This window comes from Caenorhabditis remanei, chromosome I, assembly GCF_010183535.1.
Source record: "Caenorhabditis remanei strain PX506 chromosome I, whole genome shotgun sequence".
Taxonomy (NCBI): Eukaryota; Metazoa; Nematoda; class Chromadorea; order Rhabditida; family Rhabditidae; genus Caenorhabditis; species Caenorhabditis remanei.
The window spans coordinates 10,522,020-10,543,881 of NC_071328.1; the positions used below are offsets into that span (position 1 = coordinate 10,522,020).

The 21,862-nt window shown below is 39.0% G+C and overlaps 10 protein-coding genes across 10 annotated transcripts; 6 read left to right on the forward strand and 4 right to left on the reverse strand.

Annotated features, from left to right (window-relative positions):
• Nucleotides 1–377: 377 nt before the first annotated feature.
• On the forward strand, nt 378–1,497 carry GCK72_002269 (uncharacterized protein; the record flags this gene model as incomplete). Its single annotated transcript, XM_053723338.1, has 7 exons — nt 378–411; nt 463–671; nt 718–868; nt 912–1,013; nt 1,061–1,185; nt 1,233–1,402; nt 1,449–1,497. 7 exons carry the CDS (start codon nt 378–380, stop codon nt 1,495–1,497), a joined length of 840 nt encoding a protein of 279 aa, XP_053591983.1.
• A 298-nt stretch (nt 1,498–1,795) lies between these two features.
• On the reverse strand, nt 1,796–3,083 carry GCK72_002270 (uncharacterized protein; the record flags this gene model as incomplete). The annotated part of the gene is made up of 7 exons (XM_053723339.1): nt 1,796–1,860; nt 1,906–2,074; nt 2,118–2,363; nt 2,410–2,574; nt 2,619–2,817; nt 2,864–2,974; nt 3,028–3,083. The coding sequence occupies 7 exons, from the start codon at nt 3,081–3,083 to the stop codon at nt 1,796–1,798; spliced, it is 1,011 nt and encodes a 336-aa protein (XP_053591984.1).
• A 249-nt stretch (nt 3,084–3,332) lies between these two features.
• Nucleotides 3,333–4,976, reverse strand: GCK72_002271 (uncharacterized protein; the record flags this gene model as incomplete). The annotated part of the gene is made up of 4 exons (XM_003104686.2): nt 3,333–3,402; nt 3,584–4,668; nt 4,715–4,846; nt 4,929–4,976. 4 exons carry the CDS (start codon nt 4,974–4,976, stop codon nt 3,333–3,335), a joined length of 1,335 nt encoding a protein of 444 aa, XP_003104734.2.
• A 655-nt stretch (nt 4,977–5,631) lies between these two features.
• On the forward strand, nt 5,632–6,480 carry GCK72_002272 (uncharacterized protein; the record flags this gene model as incomplete). The annotated part of the gene is made up of 4 exons (XM_053723340.1): nt 5,632–5,739; nt 5,789–5,882; nt 5,934–6,059; nt 6,185–6,480. 4 exons carry the CDS (start codon nt 5,632–5,634, stop codon nt 6,478–6,480), a joined length of 624 nt encoding a protein of 207 aa, XP_053591985.1.
• A 105-nt stretch (nt 6,481–6,585) lies between these two features.
• GCK72_002273 (uncharacterized protein) lies at nt 6,586–7,665 on the reverse strand (the record flags this gene model as incomplete). The annotated part of the gene is made up of 5 exons (XM_003104761.2): nt 6,586–6,782; nt 6,838–6,961; nt 7,007–7,146; nt 7,190–7,561; nt 7,611–7,665. The coding sequence occupies 5 exons, from the start codon at nt 7,663–7,665 to the stop codon at nt 6,586–6,588; spliced, it is 888 nt and encodes a 295-aa protein (XP_003104809.2).
• Nucleotides 7,666–7,843: 178 nt separating this feature from the next.
• Nucleotides 7,844–10,074, reverse strand: GCK72_002274 (uncharacterized protein; the record flags this gene model as incomplete). Its single annotated transcript, XM_053723341.1, has 7 exons — nt 7,844–8,077; nt 8,120–8,536; nt 8,596–8,745; nt 8,797–9,103; nt 9,150–9,651; nt 9,805–9,970; nt 10,024–10,074. 7 exons carry the CDS (start codon nt 10,072–10,074, stop codon nt 7,844–7,846), a joined length of 1,827 nt encoding a protein of 608 aa, XP_053591986.1.
• Nucleotides 10,075–10,476: 402 nt separating this feature from the next.
• GCK72_002275 (uncharacterized protein) lies at nt 10,477–11,931 on the forward strand (the record flags this gene model as incomplete). The annotated part of the gene is made up of 3 exons (XM_003104804.2): nt 10,477–10,684; nt 10,727–11,269; nt 11,372–11,931. The coding sequence occupies 3 exons, from the start codon at nt 10,477–10,479 to the stop codon at nt 11,929–11,931; spliced, it is 1,311 nt and encodes a 436-aa protein (XP_003104852.2).
• Nucleotides 11,932–12,165: 234 nt separating this feature from the next.
• On the forward strand, nt 12,166–14,440 carry GCK72_002276 (uncharacterized protein; the record flags this gene model as incomplete). Its single annotated transcript, XM_003104721.1, has 5 exons — nt 12,166–12,239; nt 12,305–13,440; nt 13,516–13,918; nt 14,036–14,228; nt 14,276–14,440. The coding sequence occupies 5 exons, from the start codon at nt 12,166–12,168 to the stop codon at nt 14,438–14,440; spliced, it is 1,971 nt and encodes a 656-aa protein (XP_003104769.1).
• A 192-nt stretch (nt 14,441–14,632) lies between these two features.
• Nucleotides 14,633–15,184, forward strand: GCK72_002277 (uncharacterized protein; the record flags this gene model as incomplete). Its single annotated transcript, XM_053723342.1, has 2 exons — nt 14,633–14,869; nt 14,960–15,184. The coding sequence occupies 2 exons, from the start codon at nt 14,633–14,635 to the stop codon at nt 15,182–15,184; spliced, it is 462 nt and encodes a 153-aa protein (XP_053591987.1).
• Nucleotides 15,185–16,336: 1,152 nt separating this feature from the next.
• On the forward strand, nt 16,337–21,787 carry GCK72_002278 (uncharacterized protein; the record flags this gene model as incomplete). The annotated part of the gene is made up of 12 exons (XM_053723343.1): nt 16,337–16,469; nt 16,515–16,621; nt 16,668–16,961; nt 17,009–17,749; nt 17,860–17,955; nt 18,104–18,642; nt 18,690–19,464; nt 19,510–19,872; nt 19,919–20,603; nt 20,709–20,868; nt 20,934–21,660; nt 21,710–21,787. 12 exons carry the CDS (start codon nt 16,337–16,339, stop codon nt 21,785–21,787), a joined length of 4,698 nt encoding a protein of 1,565 aa, XP_053591988.1.
• Nucleotides 21,788–21,862: the final 75 nt, after the last annotated feature.

Genomic DNA, 21,862 nt, shown 5'->3' on the forward strand with positions numbered 1-21,862 from the left:
TATGATTATGAACAACAAAAAAAACAATTTTAAATATTTACTTTAAGATAAATATCTTCTATTCATTTGAGAAATGAAATGAGAAGAATGGGTGTTCATAGATTCCATTGTGAGTTTCTGAAAATACCTAGTAGCACAACATTCAATCGAATATTCAACAATTCCCGCATGATCACATTACAACTCTAAAAACTCTAAAAACATTTTTTGAAAATGCGCCAATTTTCATTGAGGCTCTAGTTTTCGCGAAGCGCGAAACTAGTCCGTGTCGATTTACGAGCGTAAGCGCTGGCTTACTTGCGCAGTGGTTGTGTTCTTCGCTTTATCGCATTATCACGTGCCTTGCAAGTTTTTTAATTATTAAAATAATTTCCCGGATGCATCATAATGAATATAACTGGTATTCTACAAGTGAGTTTTCTCAATTCTATTCGGAAAGAAAATCGAGAAAAATAGTTGCAGATAGTACCAAACGATATCAGCGAACACTCGGCGGACAACCTCCTCGCGCTACTCAATTTTCAGATGAAGGACGATTCCCTCTAGGAAGTTTCAGCGATCCAGAAAATGTTGAAATGCGGAAGAAAATTATCGAGTCAGTCTCCGAAAACACATTAATCGAATGGGTCGAACATCAAAAGGGGATGAGAGACAAGTGCTTATTGAGAAAGGTAAGTCCATAATTAAATTTTTAATTTTTCAACTAAAGTTTTGAAGCGTCAATTGGGAATCAAACAACCAGACGAGGATGAACGTTACCGAACGTACCCTGAGAAAAGATTCATGACAGAAGATGATTTAGAAAACGATACACAAGGAGCAAGTGATGCTTCGCAGCCATCAAGGAATGACAGGAACGACTATGACAGTTTGTTGATTTTTATGAATGCACATTCCTACGAATTGTTTAGGAAGTAAGTATGTGCTGATTCGAAAAGTTAACCCGATTCCCACTACATCTGCTCAGCCATCTCCACGTTCTGCTGCTGATAGCGATCAAATTTATGTTGATGGTAATTGTTACAAAGATTACTCTCTTTAAGAAACTTTGAAATTAAAGATAGTCAACCTTCCACTACTCAGGCACGTTTGATTGTATCTGGTAAGGAAAATCATAGAGATAGGCAAGTCACATCAAGTAATGGTCATTTAAAAAAATCGAGAAATGGATCGGCACCAGCTGAGGTGCGTTTCTTTTTCATGTGAGAAACTCAAGGAAAAATGCAATTCAGTTATCAACGCGAAAACCAGTTACTGCGGAAAGAGCTACAACGCTTAAAGTCACAGTACCATCAAGTTCGAGTAATGCTGTTGAAGAATGTATTCTGAACAAATACGGGCACTGTTTTGTACCTGGTATTTGTCCATTCTCTCATAATGGAGTTGTGAAGAACATTGCTGGGTAACGTTTTGATTCAGTACTACCCTTTTACCATCCGTATACTTAGAATTCAGAAAAAAGATCGCCGCACCTGCCTGGCAGCGGAAGCTTCCTGACACCTCAATTTGCCCGGTGAGTTGATTAATGAGATGCATGCGTTGATTACATTTCAGGGTTACCTCAATTTTCAATGCTGGAATTACCAGTGTCCGGATCGTCATATCGTTTATCCGTCGGACGTTTTCTAAAATCAAACTCAGTATCTTTATTTCTTACCGTTTAGTCACTTTCGTTACCCGAATAGAACTCAAAATTCTGTACATATCAAAGTAATTTTTTTAAGTATCAACTATTCGCTAGAAAATTGCCAATAAACTATTTATACGGTGGGTATTTAAACAAAACATGTATTTATCAATATTCGTCCGTTCTCTGCCACATGAGATTCAACTCCTTGTATGATTTGACAGTTTTCCGTTCTGAATACTATTATTATAAGAGGTTAAAACTCAAGAAACAATTACTCTTCAGATTCTTGTTTTCCATGTCACCAGTTCCGATATTGATTGAGTGATTAGATGATGCTATGCCTGCTGTTTCAAAAAACACTTTTTTCACAATTTGAGGATCGTTCTTTTCTACTGTCGATAGCTTCAGATCGTTCGCTTTGAAACATGTCCAATATTCAACTCTCTGAAGCTGAAAACTATTTGAATATCGAGTATACTGTTCAAACCTGCTCAGGTTCGGTGCGATAAAGTGTTGATGTTGATACACGTTTTACATGATCGACTTTTGCTTTCACATAGATTACAGGCTGTTTACGAGTTTCGATGATACGGTATTTAACTGCCATGTTCTTTCCGAATGCCAAAGTGAAAGTGACAGTTTGCCATCGTGGTAATAGTCTTCTTGCAACAATCGATTCATCTGGACTCATCATTAAATGTACGGTTTCTGATGGATCTTCGAAGACAGATTGCTGAATGATCATTATTATTGCATGTTTTATTATACAGCTACATTACAGTAGTTCTTTGCGGTTCCGGGCGAGCGACAAACCGAACAAAATTGATTGGAGATGCATAGACAAGTACATTTTTCGGTTTTTGGATTGCATTTGCTGCCATATAACGAACACAATAAGTTGGAGTATTGAGGCTCATAAGTAGAGCTGAATGACCAGACATCTTCTGAAACCAAAAATTATAGTCAGCTAACTTCAGATCAATCCAACCTGGTTTGCTTCCATCAATCCAACTTTTTGAATCGGAATAAGATCGGGTGGTGCAGTTCGTTGTCTAGCTTTCTGTAGTTCACATTTCCTTAGAAACAGAGGTTCGTATACTTTTTGAGTGTGGGTACACAAGTCTTGATGAACCGCTTTTCGCATTTTATTTCTATCCAAATGAACAAGTGTTTCTTGTTTTTTAGTTCTGAAAAATTACAAAATTTACACGTAGTCTCAAAAAAGTTACTGACAAAATACTAATATCACTGCTGGCATCCTCGAAAACTTCTTCATCGTTGATATCAACTACAGCTGGAACAGCATTGCTTGCTGAATCTCTTGTGGAAATTGTAGTCTCAGTACTGCACATAAATTAATCGGGTTTATAATAACCGGGAAACATTCAGAAATTCACCTTGCAGTCAATATAACACTAGAATACGAAGACATAATCTCTTCATCCGAATCCATTGAAATTCTCGAATGAAAAGAAAATAGTAAAAACTAAAGAACGCCTATAATTTTCAACATATGATCCAAGTTTTTATGTTGTTTCAAAGGTCACGTGAAATTTATTGCAAAAATAAATACTGGTTGATACACAAAAAGATATGTAGACGAATAAGTTAATGGAGAGATAGACGTGAAAATAAGTGATAATTGAGACCATTTCAGAAAAAAAAAACATTTAAAAACGTGCATCACAGAAGATAAAACTTATCAATTAGGACGAACTCCGAGGCTTTGCTCCAACTCGTGTCGTTTTTGGTTCACCTTTTGGTACATGTAACTGAAAAGAATTTTTTTTAAAATCATTTTTCAAGTGAAATATATTTATGGGGCTATTCACGTCCGGAAATAACAGTTTTTTTTTTCGTTTTTTCTCGTTTTGTATTCGAATTGAGGGAAAAACTTTTTTTTCGGACGTGAATAACCCCATAAGAAAATGCGTCAAATTATTAAGCGCATACCGTTGTACACCTTCTTCAGTTAATGGTCCTGTATAGGCTGCTGCGAATCTTTCAGCTTCAACATCTCCATTCACATCGTTCAACATCTTCAGATCTGAACTCTGGCTCATTAACCAATTTTTGACGAATCCAGTTGGGTCTGTGTAGAATCTAGCATAGAAATCACGACGGGTTTTCAGCTCATTTAGCTGTTCGATGATGTCGTAGCACTTTTGATCGAGCATCTGAATATCAGTTGCGAATGATGGATTATGAACGAAAGCAGCCATATATTGTTTCACTGGATCTTCCATTTCCACTTCAATATCGTAGCAAGTCGAAACCTGATCTTGACCATCTCGGGGTCTTTGAATGATGTGATTAAACTCAAGTGGATCGATTTGCTGAAGGAGATGGTGCAATTTGTTTGGAACTTCCATAAATCTTAATCGGTTTACACCGAAACATTGTTTCAGAAATGCATCACAATTGATATAGTCGTGGTCTTGATTATCTTGTAAACCATGCGTTCTGATGTAATGCCAAAGAGCCTCAATAATCTTTGGTCTAGTATCTGCAGCAATACCAAGCACTTTGGCAAGACGCGGATGAAGTTTGAATTTCAAGGGTATGTTGTCGAGTAAAAGAAGAATCCGGCATTTCACGGGGCGGTCCCCGGCTCGTTTTACTTGGAATCCATCCGTCTCATTTGTTTGAGGTGTACGATGCCACTCGACAAGATGTTGATCCGGACCGTACATATCCTTGTCAAGTTCAATGACTAGAGATTTGAAGAATGAACTGAACTTCTTCTTGGGGAGCTGTCGCTGTCCTGGAACCGGCGGGGCGGTTATTTGATCATCAAGCAAACGTCCTTCAACACGAAGTTCCCACATTGGCAATGAAGCAGCATCATGCTCCCTGTCTGGTTGCTTTTCTTCGATGAAAGTATGAGAGATGTATACTCGGAGACGTCTTCTGATTTTGGCGGGACGCTTCAGAGCCTCTTGAATATCCAGCCTTTTTCGCGAAAGTGTTGCATCCAATTTCTGTTCAGAGACAAGAAGAGCCATGTAGTTTTCTGCATCAGGTTCCAACTCTCGTATCTAAAACAGGAGTGAGTTAATTATTTTTTCAGTATTTAATAAAAACCTTGGGATGAATACATTTATCAGCGTATCGTCTCTTTTTTTGGGCAGCGGGCTGAGGCGCACGTGGTCCGTGTGGTTGTTGTTGTTGAGTGGAGTGTGGACCTGGGCGACGAATGTGCCCGCTAGGTACAGTCTGAAAACAGTTTCTAAACTAATCACTAAAGAAAATAATAATTCCAGCTGAGAACTAGATTCATATCAAATTCCTGACTTACCCCATAGGCATGTCGGCCCATCTGTCCTGGACGTTGTTGAGAATGCATTGGTATAGTATTTCTAAAATGTCGATTTCAGTCATTTTAGCAGGTTAAAACAGATTTTTGAGATGTCTGATTTTATATTTGAACAAAACAGAGAAAAATGAACCAAAGTTGAAGAAATTGACATTTTTATTGCAAAATTCAGAAAAAAATGTATGCGCCATTTTCAATGTACTTCGATAGAGCGCGTTTGCATTTTCACAGTACCCCCGCAGAAATAGACGACAACAGATGACCTTCAGAAGGCGGCATTGAGTAATTTTGAAAGCTACCGATCTAGAGTGAAAATATATGGTTGAAGTGTTGCGAAACATAAAGGTCAAACAGGAAGAAACATGAGGTTTGAGAACATCAGGACCAATTCCAATCTTGATTGCATATAAATATTTACGTGTAAAGAAAAAAGAGAATGTGCTCATAAAAAGAACAAGGGGATGGATTAATACAACCTACGTGTACAAACATAATAATTAAAATGTTGCATTCCTTTTTTGAAACACTATCCAATCGAAATCATGGAAAATCAAAATACTCATAAAATCTCTCGAAAAATATTCTTGAACTCGAATCAAAATGCACGGTCAGTCTGAAAAAAGTGAATCTTAGGAAAAATAGTGTATTAAGTAATACTGCAACCAATCGTACAGTCCCTTCCAAAATGTCATTTCGTGAAAAAAGTCCGAGAAGGGTGGACGAAGAAAATAAAACAGATGAAGATTTGGGAGATGCGTTGGCAGTTTGTCATCGTTGTGACGAATGTGGGGAGGTAATTTTCTTCTGTGAGTAAGAAAAAAGATTAACTAAGATATTTCAAGATGATAAATTATGAAAGTTGGGCCGAGAGACAAGATGCTATGCTGGAATGTGGCCACACGTTTTGTATGAAATGCTTTCGACATTCAATACAAGGTGAGCTGTGCAGGTTTCTGAGTTTTGATAGTTCAAATAAAACAATTTCAGCTGAACATTCACTTGATAAATGTCCTGTCAAACAGCTGAAATGCCCTTTTCCGAAATGGTATGATTCTGAAAGGCCTTCGAAATCTGAGAAAAAAAAGATTGAAATTTCTCGAAAGTCCTACTACCGTAGGTCGAAACTTTGGAATTTCGAGTATAAAGGCCGTCCAATTGTGGTTTCCCTTAGGCGAGATGCCACTTATGGCAAGTTTATTCAAGGATATATATATATATATATATAGTTATGTTTTCAGGAGATTTGGAGAATCGTCTCGCACTGTTGCTCGCTGTTGATTTGAAAACTCATTTCATTTTAATTAATCTTCCAAGTTCATACAATGGTGGAGATGCCAATTACTTCATGCAAGCTGATGATTCTCTGACAAATGGTCCATACGAGAAGGACACTAAATTAAGATATCTCCGACATCCAAGAATTGCAGCTTTGAGTCTAGAAATTACGGAGAAGAAGAACCCGAGTTCTGAACCTCCATCAAAAGAAAGCCTTCAATCGCCTGGAACAAACTCGGAATCTAAAAATAAAAATTGAATTCTGAATCAAATTAGATTTTTAAATTTATTTTATACATAGCAAGAGTTTGATTCAATCCTAAAATGACTATGAATACACCCGAACTAATTATGCAGTAAAATATCACAACAAATCTTTTGAATGAGTTTCAAATTGGTGAAAAGCTGCGATATCAGCTGGTTTCAGAAGATGCTGGTAGACACGAACTTTTCCATACATTGGTTCTGAGTAGTAGGTGACCCGATGAGTCGGAAGAGTGGGCGAAACAGTCACGCGGTCTGCTGATAGTTGACGGAGAGGCTGTTGGAAGCAATTTTCGTCTGAAATTTAGAGAAACTGTTGAACTACATTAAACTCTAATGAGACTACACTCACCAATATACATGTGGTCTCCCGGGAAACAATTGGTGATCATGTTTTCTCCGATTGTTTTTATGGGTTGTGGACATATCGGCTTCTTGATATTTCCGTACTTGTCGCAATAATCCCAGTCTTTAATCTTAAAAATGAATTGAAGTACGTCTTTAAAATGTATTCAACATACTTGAGCAAGACGAGTGAGCTCGTATACTTGTGGTGGTGGCAATGCATACTTTCCCGAGTATGCTTCAGCTACACAATCTTTCGGATCAATCCAACTATATTCTGACATTTCAGAAGTACACAAGTCAATTGCTGGTTCATCTGAATAGAGTGTGAGCTTACGATATTGGCCAATTAATCATACCGTCAATTAGGACGAGATAAAACTTTGTTAGGAACCTTCGTGGATAGTTTGCGGGAGTGATAAAAGTGGTCCATTCAATGAGTTTATCAGAGCAAACAGATTGGGAAAGTTTTTGAAATTTCGATGCATCACTAACAACTTCTGCTTTCAAACTTGTCATTTCTGGATTATTCGCAGATGTTTGCCATCCATTTTTCGTCAAGAGTACTCCGGATTCCTCGAAAAGTTCTCGGACAGCAGCAATTCTAAATTCATCGCCTAACTTCGAATCATACTTGTCTATCACTCCACCGGGAAACACCATTGTATTCGGCATGAATTTTGCAGTGTCTCCTCGTTTGAGCATAAGTACGCGACGTGACGATTTGCACGCTATAGAATGACAGAATTTGAATCAAGCTTTTTTGCATTTATAGCGTACCTAGAATGATCGAAGCAGCTGATCGCCAGTTTGTTGTAACTTTTCCCAGACACATTCTGAACTTTGTTACTGATATTTTCTAAATTAATCGCAGAAGAGATTCAAGCCAATATAAAGGCTTCACTACAAAACTGGCATTCAAATGACTTATATTTATTTAAGTTACGTAAAGCAAGCAACAGATAATTTGATTTGGGAAAACATATCACAGTGTGTCACAGTATTATACATATTTAATTTATTCTAGCAGATGAGAATAGATTTCTGATTGCCATTTCGAAAGTGTTTTCAGTATATTTTATGCCTTGCGGAAACACATGAAGTCGCTGGCATATGTCCAAAAGTAGTGAGTAGTTTTTCCAGATGCGTGCCTTCACTTCTGATTGGACGTTGGCAGAAATTTTTGGATCGGAAATGCAATAGTCCGTTTGCTGGGCGAGTACTTGATCGAAGTCACGAACGAATGTCTGAAGAAGTACTGTAGATTTGAAATTGCAATTACGACTTACACTCATTATGTGTTTCGCCATCTGTTTGTCTTCTCCAATCCTATCGACAGACTTAAGGATCGAAGCGATTCCATTCCAGCTCTTCAGATATTCATTAGTACAAGTAGCAATCTCTTCATGATAAAATGAAAGAATGTTCGAGTTCATTTCCGTAATTGCTGGAAGGAGACCATCTTGTTCATCAGCTAGTGTTTTGGCGATGTAGTTATAATTGTTGAGCAAAAATACAGTGGCTAATGTCGGATCGTCATACAGATTTGCTTTTTTTTTGAGCATACTTCCAAGAGCAGAAAGTATCCGGGCGAATAGTTTTGGTAACAAAAGATTCGTGCTGGTTCCCTGAGGAGCTGTCAATGCCAGAACATGCTGTGTTACAGTAAGACGATAAGCTGTTAGACTTGAAAGGAAGTTGAGCGTCTGAAACAGTATAAACAAATTAATTGATGCTTTGAGATAAGCTAGAACTTCCAACGTACCGATGCAGTTGTTGGATGAACATTTCCATCAGGAGGCACGAACTTTGTAGTATCTTCATTTAGGTTCTCAATCACTTCATTCACATAAGATGAACATTTCACTTGCAATTGTCGCATGAGGGAGTCGAATTGGACATCACCAATGCTGTTCTGAAAGCCGACTACGTGACAATGAATTAATACCTATGACTATTTTCTTACCGTGGCTAAGTTATGAAACCTTGCAGAGTTTTGTGATAAAAGGTGAAGCAGAGGCAGCAGTGGAACGATTCCAATATCTTTTTCGTTTACAACTTTTTGTGTTTGAAGTACTACATATATTAATGGTCTTGAAACAAGCTCTCGAAAAACTTGTGCTCTTTTCGATGTATCCGGAATTGCTTTCATCATGAGTTTTTCTTCTAATTCTAACAGACTCAGCAATGATGAACACATTATATGACAAGAATCTACATCAGCCAATATATCCGTTTTGTCAGAACGCTGTATTGGTTTACGTACAGTTGACCTGCAAAATACGGTAATTATTGTTTTAAAGTCCGAATGCGTCTTACAATTTGCTTCGCGAGGCCAACTGCATTGTCTTTTGTGCTTCCGCGATGTTTTTGATGTTTTTTAATATCTGGGCACCGCGGATTTCCGAATAGTATCCCAAGAAATGATGTGGTACACGAGGCTGCTTCAAAAGCCAGACACCGATTTTGATAATGGACTCTTCGTCAGTTAGAATTTTGACATCATTTAATCGAGGTGTCAGCTCGTTTTTCACAAACGGAGTTGGATCAACATTGACACTATGTTTGAGAAGAAGCGTTTTGTAAGCTTTTTCAAGCATTGTGTATCCGGTATCTAGTGTTATCCTCATATTCTCTGTTTGACTTTTGTAGTTAGGGTGTGTTTCGAAGAATATTATAGCTTGTTGAAGACTCTCCATATTTTCTAGGTACGGATCCAAATCGACGGTTGGGTTACCATTGTTAATTGCATTTTCAACGGTGCTTGTCTTCCCATAGAATTGAAGCGTGGCATCGATGGTATTAATGAGGCGTTGAATATCTGAAAACGCAGTGATTTTTTTTTTCATATTGAATGTTCTTTTTCATCGTGTTTCAGAACAACTGATTGCAGATGATTTGCTATGAACATTTTTCTGCTAGCTAATGCTAAAAATAAGCCACTCATTACAGCTCCTTTAAAATTGTAGCTTACTATGTTGCTTCTTCTGTAATTTCCCGTTCGAGATGTGCATCGGGAGAACATTCTTCTCAAGAGAGCTCAAGCGTTGATCAAACTTGTCAACAACTTTCTCGATTCCTTGCCTTATCTGCCCACTTTTGACGATGTTTTTCTCGAAGTTTAGTAACCATTCTTCTTCCTAGAACAATCTGAGTTTACTGACTAATTTTGTTCAATTGCGGTAAAATGTACCTGCGCGAGTTTTTTTGCGATCGATTCAGCTGCATTGTTGTCCGTTGTCATCTGAGAAGAGGTAGCTGATTAGATAACGTGACAAGGGCCCGATAACTGGCTAGCGGCTCGATGAAACGGGTCTAGACTTCTGAATGAGAGGAAAAACATAAAATTGCAATCGAACTTTTGTTTGTACGCGGATTTCTAGGCCACCCGGCCGTGTAGTCCTCGAGGACCAATTCAATTGCCACGCAATTTTTGTTGCATTGATTTTAAAGAGAATATTTGCCGCTGAATCAACTCATTATCATCATCCTACCTAACTTTATAAATAAATGTTTTGAATATACGTATTTATTCAAAACAAAATAACGAGTTTCGTCGTTTCTCCATCAATAATTCGCAATATTTATACTTTCAAGTACTAAAACAACATCAGCTTTGATCAGTTCAGAATGAATGTTGCAGGAAATGAACCCATGCTCGCTATCAGCTTTCACACGATCTGTTCTATTCAATCGATGCTCCTCACTAATACATCCCTACTCTAGATACGGGTTTGCCTTTTTTGCTACTGCTGCAAGCCCCAAAGTTAATGTCAACGTGGGAACTATTGGACACATTGATCATGGAAAAACAACTTTAACATCTGCAATTACACGAGTCCAGGCTAAAAAAGGTAGATCTTTTCAGTAAGATTTTTAATAGAAAATTGTTTCAGGTTTTGCAAAACACATCAAGTTCGATGAAATTGACAAAGGAAAAGAAGAAAAGAAAAGAGGAATCACCATCAATGTCGCTCATATCGGATATGAAAGTCCAGCACGCCGCTACTCGCATACTGACTGTCCAGGTCACTCAGATTTCATCAAAAACATGATCTGCGGAACTTCTCAAATGGATGTAGCTGTTCTCGTGATTGCAGCAACAGATGGAGTCATGGAACAAACGAAAGAGCATTTGATTCTAGCAAAGCAAGTTGGAGTGAAGAATATGGTAATTTTCATCAACAAAGCTGATTTGGTAGAAGAAGATGTATTAGATCTTGTCGAAATTGAAGCAAGAGAATTATTGACAATTCATGGATTTAATGGCGATGCAACTCCAGTTATTCGCGGATCTGCTCTATCGGCTCTCGAGGGAGAAGATATTTCTTGTATCGACCGCCTCTTGGAAGCTTTGGATTCACTTCCAGAACCCGATAGAAATGAGAAGGACACTTTCGTAATGCCGATCGGATCAAAAACAGCTATCACAGGAAGAGGTAACTTCATAATAATGTTTTTAAACCTAGTTTATCTTGAAAAATTGTTTTAGAACTCTTAATTCCCAGAGAACCGTCTATATTTTAAGTAAATTTTTACAGGAACTGTAATTGTCGGTACACTGGAGCGAGGAGTTCTTAAAAAAGGAGATAAAGTTGAGATTAAAGGAGATGGACAAGTTCTTCAAACTACTGCTTCCGATATTCACGTTTTTGGCAAAAGTGTCAAAGAAGTACGTGCCGGTGATCATTGTGGAGTACTGTGTCGAGGAGTCAAAGCTGATACTGTCAAAAGAGGTATGTGGGCAGGACATCCAGGAGCGGTCACAATCACGAATCGCGTCAAAGTCGAACTATATCTTCTATCTGAGGCAGAAAATGGAAGAAAGATTGGAATTCGAACAGGTTTTACTGACAAAATGTACTGCAGTACTTGGGATCAAGTGGGAAGATTCGATATGAATAATGAATTGCTGATGCCTGGAGAACATACTTCGGCTACCGTCCTTCTCATGAAAGATATGCCGTTGAGAAAGGGGATGCCATTCACATTGAGAGAAGGAAGTAGTAAGACTACTATTGCAAGAGGAATCATTTCAGACCTTGAAGATCACGTTACCGTTGAGAAACATAATCTGAAGAAGTCCGCTGAAAAGATTTGAACCCATATATTTGTTTGACTATTTTCTAGTAGGTTAGATTTTTTAGCTTGTTATTAAAATTTCGTTTTTTGTTTCTTTTTGTTTTTGTTTGTCAATCGAGATCATAACAGATACTCCGTTTGTAATAAACGTTCAAAGAATGCTTCCATTGAAACTAGTTATCGATACAGTTCCTATGTAACTGTGAAATATTTCAAATTTCGGCTAGCTTCTTGCTAATTCTCGAAACTTCAGATGTCAGGCAGAGTTGACGAACAGCTCGACGATTTTCTGTGGGGAAAAACCGACGTGAAAGATTACCTCAAAAAGTGAGTTTTCTGTTCTTCAGTGTGCAACTTGAACTCGTGAGAAACTGCAAAGATAAATCTTTCAGAGTCGCCGAATGTGATTCTACTGTGGCTGACTCCCTCAATAGGAAAGTTGCGGGACTTCATGATACACTTGACAAACAGCTTCGCAAAGGAGTTGAAACAAATCTTCCTCGTCTACTAGAACAAGTTCCCGCACTTCAGTCTCTGGAAGATACTCTACATTCAGTGCAAATGAGAATGACATCGGTCACAAATGAATCTAATCGCTTAGCCTCTGTCTGTGATGATCTGACTATGAAACTTCGGGAGCAAACTCGACTATTAGAAGCTACAATGTCGAAAAGAAATATGGCATCAGATGCACAACGTTGTGAAGAACTTTTCGAATCACTGGAGAAAAGAAGTGACTTGGTGAAAAAGGCAGAGATTACCGCTGAAATCAAAGAAATTCTGAATGATAACAAAAATCTTCGGAAAATCGGATGGCTCAAGAATATGGTGGATACCAAGCTCAAAGTAGCTGAAAATGAGGTACGGCGTAGTGGTGCCGAAGAACTTAAGCGAGGATTGGCATCTCTGAATAGTTCAATGGTTATTTCGGCTCGACGAGCGCTTCGGACTCTCAACTGTTTAGACTCGGAGCTTGAAGTGTTACTATCATCATCTGTAGTAGATCTAGATAAAAAATTGATAGAACTATCGAATGCCTCTCCAGAAATCGCTAATAAGTCACTACCAGTAGTAGCAGCAACTATTCAATCTCATTTGGAACAAGCCTCGATGCTTGGTGATGCTTACAAGAAAAAATTCTCTGAAAAGTTGGCCAGACTCATTCGTAGTAGAGTGCCTTTGGATACTCCATATGCCTTGAGATTTGTGCAGCAGTTGGGAAGAGTTTTCAACTCGAAAGGAGATAATTCTCCAGCTCTCAACGATTCTCTTCGTCCTCTCAAGAACTCGCTCCTAACTCACTCACTGTCTCATTTGCATAAACTGGTTGAGGAAAACGATTTCTCTACAGCACATGCAAACGCATTTGTTGATTTGATCAATTCGGCAATGGAAGAAGAACATAGAAAAGTTGATTGGGATGCAGATCTAAGCCAGAAAATGAGCAGCAATATTGAGAAGTGTATCGAGATCATTGCAAAAAAGCTGGAGGCGAATCTTCATCTGCAACGAGATGACTTGTTACTAGGTACTTTCCCTTTTTCCAAATTAATATTTTGAAACTTCTTTACAACTTATAATGCTGTTCAACAATGACTTGCAGGAGACCGACTCACTGCGAATCAAATGGTGAATTATCGTCTTATTCAAACCGCTGACGGTATTATGAAACGCTGGCCCTCCGAATCGAAGAGTGTGGCTGCTGTACAAAAAGAAACACTAGATGCAATCGTGACAGAAGTTAAAAACTCAATCCGCGATATTGTTGCGAGAATGCATGTTGAAACACGTGGAATGACGAAGTCAGTAGCTCCTTACATGATCGAACTTCTCACCTACATAAATCACATTGATATGCACATGGCTCATGTTTCTCGTGCAGTTTGTCATTCGCATATCCTCTCTCAAATAGCTGAATATGTCATAGACTCATTCATTCTTAATGCTACCCTAGTCAGATCTCATGGTTCGGACGAAAGGCAGCTTATTGTTATCGATTTCTCAAGGTAAGTTTCCCATAGGGAAAAATTGAGAATAACCGGTTTTTCAGGGTTTCTTTTTCTAATAATCGAAATTTAACCAGAAAAAGTAGAATGAAAACAATTTTTAAAAATTTTTTTCAGACTACTGGAAGCCGTACGTTCTATGGAATGGCCATCGAAATATGGTGACACCTCTCGATTGTTGGATCTGTTTGGATCAGATGTAGATGTGATGCTGAAAGTAGAAGGTGTGAAGAAGTCAGTCCTTGTACAACTTCTTGTTTCTGACAGTCCATCTGAGCTTCTGCTCCCAAATCAATCTGTTAAATGGGCGGTAAGCAATTGTCGATTTTAACTATCATTTTCGAAGATTTTCTTCAGCCCGAAGAATACGTGAAATGGTACGAAGAACATACAGAAATGGAAGTTCTCGCTTTCTTGAACGGACTAATTACATCGTACAATTCTTCTGTTATCTCACGTGGCCAACAACATTATGTGGAGAACTACCCTCGGATCATGCAACTTCTTCAAGACGCTTTCTAGAAACGTTAATACACATTACTAACAAAAATGGGTTTATTTATGCATGTGATAATATTTATTGTGAAAGAATAAACATTCAAGTATTACATTTTTCTATTCTCGCTTATTTTAGGTTATCTGACCTTTGATATTCATATGATTATACTCCTTTGTTCTTTCCTTTTCTCATTTCTTATTTTTCTAGATTTTTATATGTCTGCGGAGGAGCAGTTACCATCAGAGATGACAGACGATGAAGATGATATAAAAGAGATACACGAGGAAGATTCCACGAATGAAGAAGAAGACGAGAGTGATTCCGAAGACTGGGAAGAGGTGACGATGGTTGTAACCGTCAACGGAATTTTGGACGCTGATCTTGTGAGGGATGCCGTTGAACGGGATCTCATAAAATTGCGATATGGTGACACCGATGTCCCAGTTCTACAAGTAATTTTTATTATCTTTCCGGCCTTTGGAATAGATATTTCAATGTCTAGTAAACTTCACATGTCTTCTGTTCAAACATACTTTTTCCAGATCAATAATTCCCTATACACAGCAGCCTGGAATCAAGACCTCGGCACAAACATAGTCCTTCAATCAAAGGGAAAAGAAATGGAGGTTGTCTCCTGTACGTCGACGATGATGGCTGCTGAAAAAGCTTTGCTAACATCTTTAAGCACTGAAGGATCGACTATTGCAGCGAAAGCCGAAGTTGCGCCACGGGCTGCATTGAGCCGAACACAACCACGAGGACAATAAAATCTTTTGATAAATTTTGAATTACCAACTTACAACTCGAATGAAAATATATCAATCAATGCATGCAAGTATTCCAAAAAAAATTATTTGTCTGGGCAATCTGCGTCTCCCACTTTTACTTTCAGTTGTTTCGCGCCATGGCGCCGCGCACACTTTTCGAATTCGCCTCCCTCATGGGTTGGCATGTGCAGACCCCTGTTCTCTGCATTATCTGCGACTCTTACTTTCGTAGGCTATCGCAACCTTCGTCACACATTCCCTCTTAATGTCTCTTTCTCTCTCTCTCTCCCTCCCTCTCACTCTTTTCTTCTCTGTAGGCTCGTCGACAAGACACATACATTCAGAGCAGGGACCTATTCTCAATTCGATATACGCGCACTGTGTCCCTCTTTTCCTCGCATCTTCTTGAAGCCTTCATCATCCAGACGACGTTCACACGCACACATACGGCAACTGCCCCACCCTTCTAGAAACACGAGCGAATAGAAAACGAAGAGGAGGAGAAAAAGAAGAAGAAGAAGGTACCCATTTTTCATTCTCTTTTGCCTCCTCATTCCACACTATCATCGATTTTTGTGAGTGAGCGTCAGAGCTACAGAACACGATGATATTGTCAAAAAATCGGTGAGAATTTGCTTGTAACGAAAATTTCTAAGAATCGTGCAGGTTTAAATTGTATTGAAGGTCAAAAACTTTGTTGCTTTCGGTTTTACAACTTCACTGAAACAAGTTTTCACAGTGCGTTTGAAAAATAAGTTTTAAAAACGCTTCTCGATCATTTCCTGTCATCTTATTCAAAATTTGTTAGGAATTTCAATTTTATTATTAAAAAAACCCAAATATAAATCGGTATGTGAAGAAGATCGTAGCCCAAAAATTATAGGAGCATTGCAAATAATTGAACAAGGGTCTTCTTACGAATCCCGTTTATCGTCGTGTATTTCACGAGGACAAGCCACTTTTCAATCGATGAGCACGACGAATTCAGATGTGTATTGATTTATATAATCGGTTATGTAAATGCTACTAATTGAAGGTCGTAAAAAGATTCTACAATAAGTGGCAGATATGATCCTCAAATTATGTTCTTATTGTTGTGCAATAGATTAGGATCTCCCATTCGCCAATATTTTCACTTTTTGCAGAACAGATATGGTGCAAACGCGTCGAAAAACAGCAGCAGCTGCCCAGGATGGTGCCGTGAAAGAGAACAAAAGCATGACACCTGCCCCTCAGACACCAACGAAAAAAGGAAAACGCGGACGACCTCCAAAAGTGAAGACCGGTACTAGAAAGAGATCAGAAGCCGATAAATCGAAAAAAATTTCAGAAGCTCTTACTTCAAGCAATCCTAGCACATCTGATCACGTCGATAGTTCAAATTCGTATTCTGATGAAAAATTACAAGAATCAACTCTTTTTATCAGCTGTAATCAGGTATTAATTCGAAAAATACTTGTTGAAATAAAAGTTATGTGTTCAGGGTAGTGAAACACCGCCGACAAATGAAGCTGCTTTGTTTTCAATAAAAAAAGAAAACGATGATGAATATTCTAATGATTCTGAGTCGCGTGGCCAGAAAAATTCCTTGAAAGAAACAATTTCGTCTTTAACGATCGATTCCTCATCGAAACGTATATCAATCGATAGGTTGAAAATCAAAGAAGAACTAGATGATAGTAATGATAACGCATCACCTAGCGATGTTACACCATGTGAAGTAGAGATGCCAAATCATATCAGTTCTGTTTCTCCTATGCATCCAGATGATCCTCAGGTATTAGAAACATATATTTCGATGTATAAAATTCAATTTTATTTCAGCCTTCGACTTCATTCAACGTCCCAGAATTAAAAACGGAACCTACTGATCCCGAAAGCGATCTGAAGCCGAGATCCTCCACGCCTATCATGTTTGAAGAAGCTTCACCGCCAGTTTCTCCAGGCGCTGAATCAGCTGTGAATGCAGATGACTCGGAATCGATGGATATAGCAAACTCTGAAAGCGACGGCGATAACGATGAACCATCGGAAGGCAGTGATAACTTGCTAAACACTTCATCTTCTTCCATACCCTTGCCAACTTCACCACCACCGACGAATTCGATCAGAGGAGAAATTCACATTGATGTTGACAAAAGTGCTGTGAATCCTTTGTCGTCTCCGACTATGAGTCGACCCAGGATACACTTCCTACATCCAGCTTACTCGAGCTTTGCGAGCGATACGTTGACCTCTCCCCAACCCCCTTCGGAATCTGGGTCGGTACGAGAGAAAGCAGAAAATGGAGCATCAGTAGGATTCAAAATGACTTTCAAAAAAGCTTCGGCTAATCCACTTATGAAATCTTCGGCTTTGGAAAATACGACATCTTCCCTGTCTCCGTCGGTATCTGCGACATCAATATCGTCGTCTCTTGGAACAGATTCTACAGTTTCTCCTCTGAAACGCAGTTCGAATTTCGGAACGTCTGCTTCAAATGAACTGCCACCACCCCAAATGGTCGAGCTCCCGAAACCTTCATTTTTCAATATACCCGCTATGAGCAGTGTATTCTCGTCAGGAGTGAGTTGATTTTTTTCATAATTGCACTCAAAAACCGTGTTTCATTATTAAAAACTTTCAATTGAAGTGCTTACACTATCTAACCTTCACAACATCATCTTTCCATTCAGAGCGATTCTGCACCAGAAGAACGGGTCATTTCAAAGTTGAGTACTTCTGTTCCTACGAGTTCAACAAAAATGTCTGAGTCAGAAATTCAAGCACTGGTGAGCCTGACATTTATCGATGTTGTGGGATACCCGGATACTTGTTTAGTTCTATTCGTGTTGTTGTTAATCACGAAATTGCATGTTAAATACTTATCGCACTGCAAACAAATGTGTACTTCAAACTTTTAAAACAAGTTCATTCCAGAAAGCCAAAGCCGAAAAAGTTGCTCAAGATATAGCTCGACGTCATCAGGAAGAAATGCGATTGAAGGAAAAAGAGAAAGAAAAAGAGAAAGAAAAAGAAAAAGAGAAGGAGAAGGAAAAGGAAAAAGAAAAGGAAAAGGAAAAAGAGGAAAGAGATGATTACGACAGAAGACGAGATGATCGTGATCGCAGATACAGGAAAAGTGATCCTGATCGAAATGATCAGTACTCACGAACAAGACAAAGAGAAGATGATGAGAGAAGAGCTCGAGAAAAAGAAAGAGAAGTAACAAAAAGACATGATCGTGAGCGAGAAGAGGAAAGGCTTCAGAAAATGAAAGAAGAGGAAAGAAAAAAGAAAGAAGAGGAAGAAAGAAAACAGAAAGAAATTGAAGAACAGGAACAGAAAGAAGCGGAAGAAAGGAGAATCGAAGAAAAACGAATAAAAGAGGAAGAGATGAAAATCCCAGAATACATAACAATAGCAGAAAATAAATATTTCAATAGAAATGCCAATAAGAAGAAGACTGATTCATTAATGTGAGTTGTAAAAAAACGAAACGCTTTATGCATTTACAAAGTTTCAGATGTGAATGCTCTCGACTTGGTTTGACCTGCTCAGATAACAATTGTGTTAACCGCGCCATGCTCACAGAGTGTCCGTCATCCTGTCCGGCAAACTGCAAAAACCAACGTTTTGCAAAAAAGAAATATGCTTCAGTTGAGGCGTTTCACACGGGAACAGCAAAAGGTTGCGGCTTACGAGCACTGAAGGACATCAAGAAAGGTCGATTCATCATTGAATACGTCGGCGAAGTCGTGGAGAGAGATGATTATGAGAAGCGAAAAAAGAAGTATGCTGCTGATGAAAAACACAGGCATCATTATCTGTGCGATACTGGAGTATATACTATTGACGCCACTGTCTATGGTAACCCGTCACGTTTTGTGAACCACAGTTGTGAACCTAACGCAGTCTGTGAGAAGTGGTCAGTCCCTAAAACCCCAGGAGATATTAGTAGAATCGGATTTTTCGCTAAAAAATCTATTAAAGCTGGCGAAGAAATCACATTCGATTACCAGTTCGTGAATTACGGTCGAGAGGCGCAACAATGTTTCTGTGGAGCTCCTTCTTGTAACGGATGGATTGGCACGAAGCTCGAAGACTCCGATGATGATGATGACGACAATTGCAGCACTTCATCAAGACATATCGAGATGGACGACGAAACGGAAGAGAAACTAGAAGAACTGAATGATCTTGAACCTCATCAACAGATCGTGCTGATAGATAGAATGTTGCAAAATCTTTATTCGTCGAAAAAAGATAAGAAAACTGAGAGGAAAGTCATTACAATTGCTGTAAGTTGCTACTAACCCAGAAGGGTACGATTTTCAATTTTGCAGTCCAGAATCACCGACCACAACCAACGTGAACAGCTTTTGAGAAAACTCTTCTCTACTGCTACGGATTTCAAGAGTCAATCGTATTATGCCAGAGAAGGAATGACTACTCTAATGGCGGAATGGCTCGACGCAGATGATTATTCTTTAGCAAATCTAAAATTGGTTCAGGTCATATTTCAAACTCTTCATAGTGATATCTTTCTTTCGTGTGCAAAAACTGATAGACTTTTGCTGGAAGTATTGACACGTTGGTTGAATGCTTCTCAAGGAGATTGGGTTGATATTCACGCAGTTTTAAACTCCTTAGTTATATGTACTGAAGATCCAACAAAGAATTATGCTGAGGTTGGAAATGAGTCTGAAGTAAGTTTCTTAGAGTGAGACGTGAGAATTAAGTTAAAATGTTCAGAAAGAAGTGATTGCAAACTTCAACAGAGTGAAGGATATGGCTTACCGATTGAATCATCATTGGTTCAACCGCTCCGTCAGTTTCAAGATTCCAAAAAAGAAGCGTGAATCAGTGACGAAAGAAATCGGACGACAACCTGCAACGATTCCTCCTTCTCACGGAGACGAAAGTGAAAGGAATCGAAACACTTCTCCTGTAACTCATCGTCACAACCACCACTATTCTAATCCATATTATTCTGAACGTGAATCACATCCGCGCTTCTTCAATAATGGAAATGATGTTCATCAGTATCGTTTCACTGGCTACCATGGAAACAATTATAAAGCAAACTATCTCCCTCGGAGGCACACTAAGGAAACATATCGAGACCGTAGACGATCCGGACGTCGCTCACGGAGTCGTTCCAGAAGTTATTCTCCACAGAGCCACAAAAGAAGAAAAGTGGATGATCGTGAAAGTCACAGGGGACGCTCTCCGTCTACTCGCGAACGTCGATGCACATCTCCCGATCAGAAAACCCCTGGTTCGGGTACTTCTGGTGATCGTGGTGTTCAACGACAAAGAGAAAGACACCAGACAACAGCAACGGAAGAAATCGAAGTGCCATCTCACGCATATCCTCATGAACAACTTGCCATCCAGCCTATGCCTGCATACCCTGTGCCTGGTTATGAACAATATGGTTAGTAACTTTTATCAAAACATTATATAGATTTTCCTGTGGAAATCTTCCTTTTTTCGAATACCGTAATAGCATTGATTCTCGAAACAAAAAAAATTATTTCAGGTGTGTACGATCCAACGACAGGAATGTGGTTTCAACCACCCAATCACGGTTATTACCAGCAATCATATCAGTCTCCCCACATTTTGTGCACAATTGAAACATTACCTCCGAAAGCGCATCTCGAGGAATTATATGTGAAAGCATCACTTGAACAGCTGAAGTGAGCTATTTACTTTTTTAATTTAAAAGTGTTTCTATTATTCCTATCACTGTTTTGTTTTACAGCGAACGTCTCGTGGCCGTCGGAGAAGAACTTGAATTGCTTCAAGGCATAATTTCGGAGAAACGTGCCGAGAACGAACGAATTGAAGCCGAACGTCGTCGGCTCGGAGAAGAGGAAGATGCCAGGGCTCGAAATACTATGAAATATGTATGGGCCAAAGCTAAGACAGAGTCTGGTGAAGTTTACTACTACAACAAAATCACCAAAGAGACGCAATGGACGCTACCAACAGCAGAACAAGGACTTCTTGAACCAGAGGGGTATAAGTGTCCTTTCACTGCCGCCCTCCAGGCAAATACACAAACTGTGAAGAACGAGCCAGCAGCAGAAGTTCAAAATGGTGCTGTAGAAGGCGTTGACAACGAACAGTACGATCAAAATCGACAATCGAAGGATCAGCAATCCGTACGACAGAGATCTTCAACAGAGAAGTCGTCTGTATCTCCGAAGTCTCACCGAGATCGAGAACGACGAGAGGGATCGCATAGTAATAACCGGAATGGGTATCGTGAAAGTTCCGTAAGTGAACGTCGTGTGCGTGACTTCAAACAAGAACTGGAGCGATCAATTCGATCGGTCGTTAGATCACATTCTCGTCTCCGGCAATCACAAGAAGCAACAAATGATAAAACTACATGGTTAATCAAACTCATTGCTAAGGAAATGTATAAACGGGAAAGTTCGCAAAGCAAATTCGATTTTCAGTTCTCTGAAAATACGGATAAGAAAGTAAGCACACTTCACTGATCTTCACTAAATGAAAATATTTTCATTGCAGGTCCGAAACTATACAAAATCACTCATTGATCGGAAACTCGATTCGAACGATCTTTGGAAAGGTTACAATGGACGATAAAAATTTCCTCGTCTCTTACTGCAATTCCTAGAATTTACTTTTCACTCATTCATTAGTATTTTTTATCATGTTCTC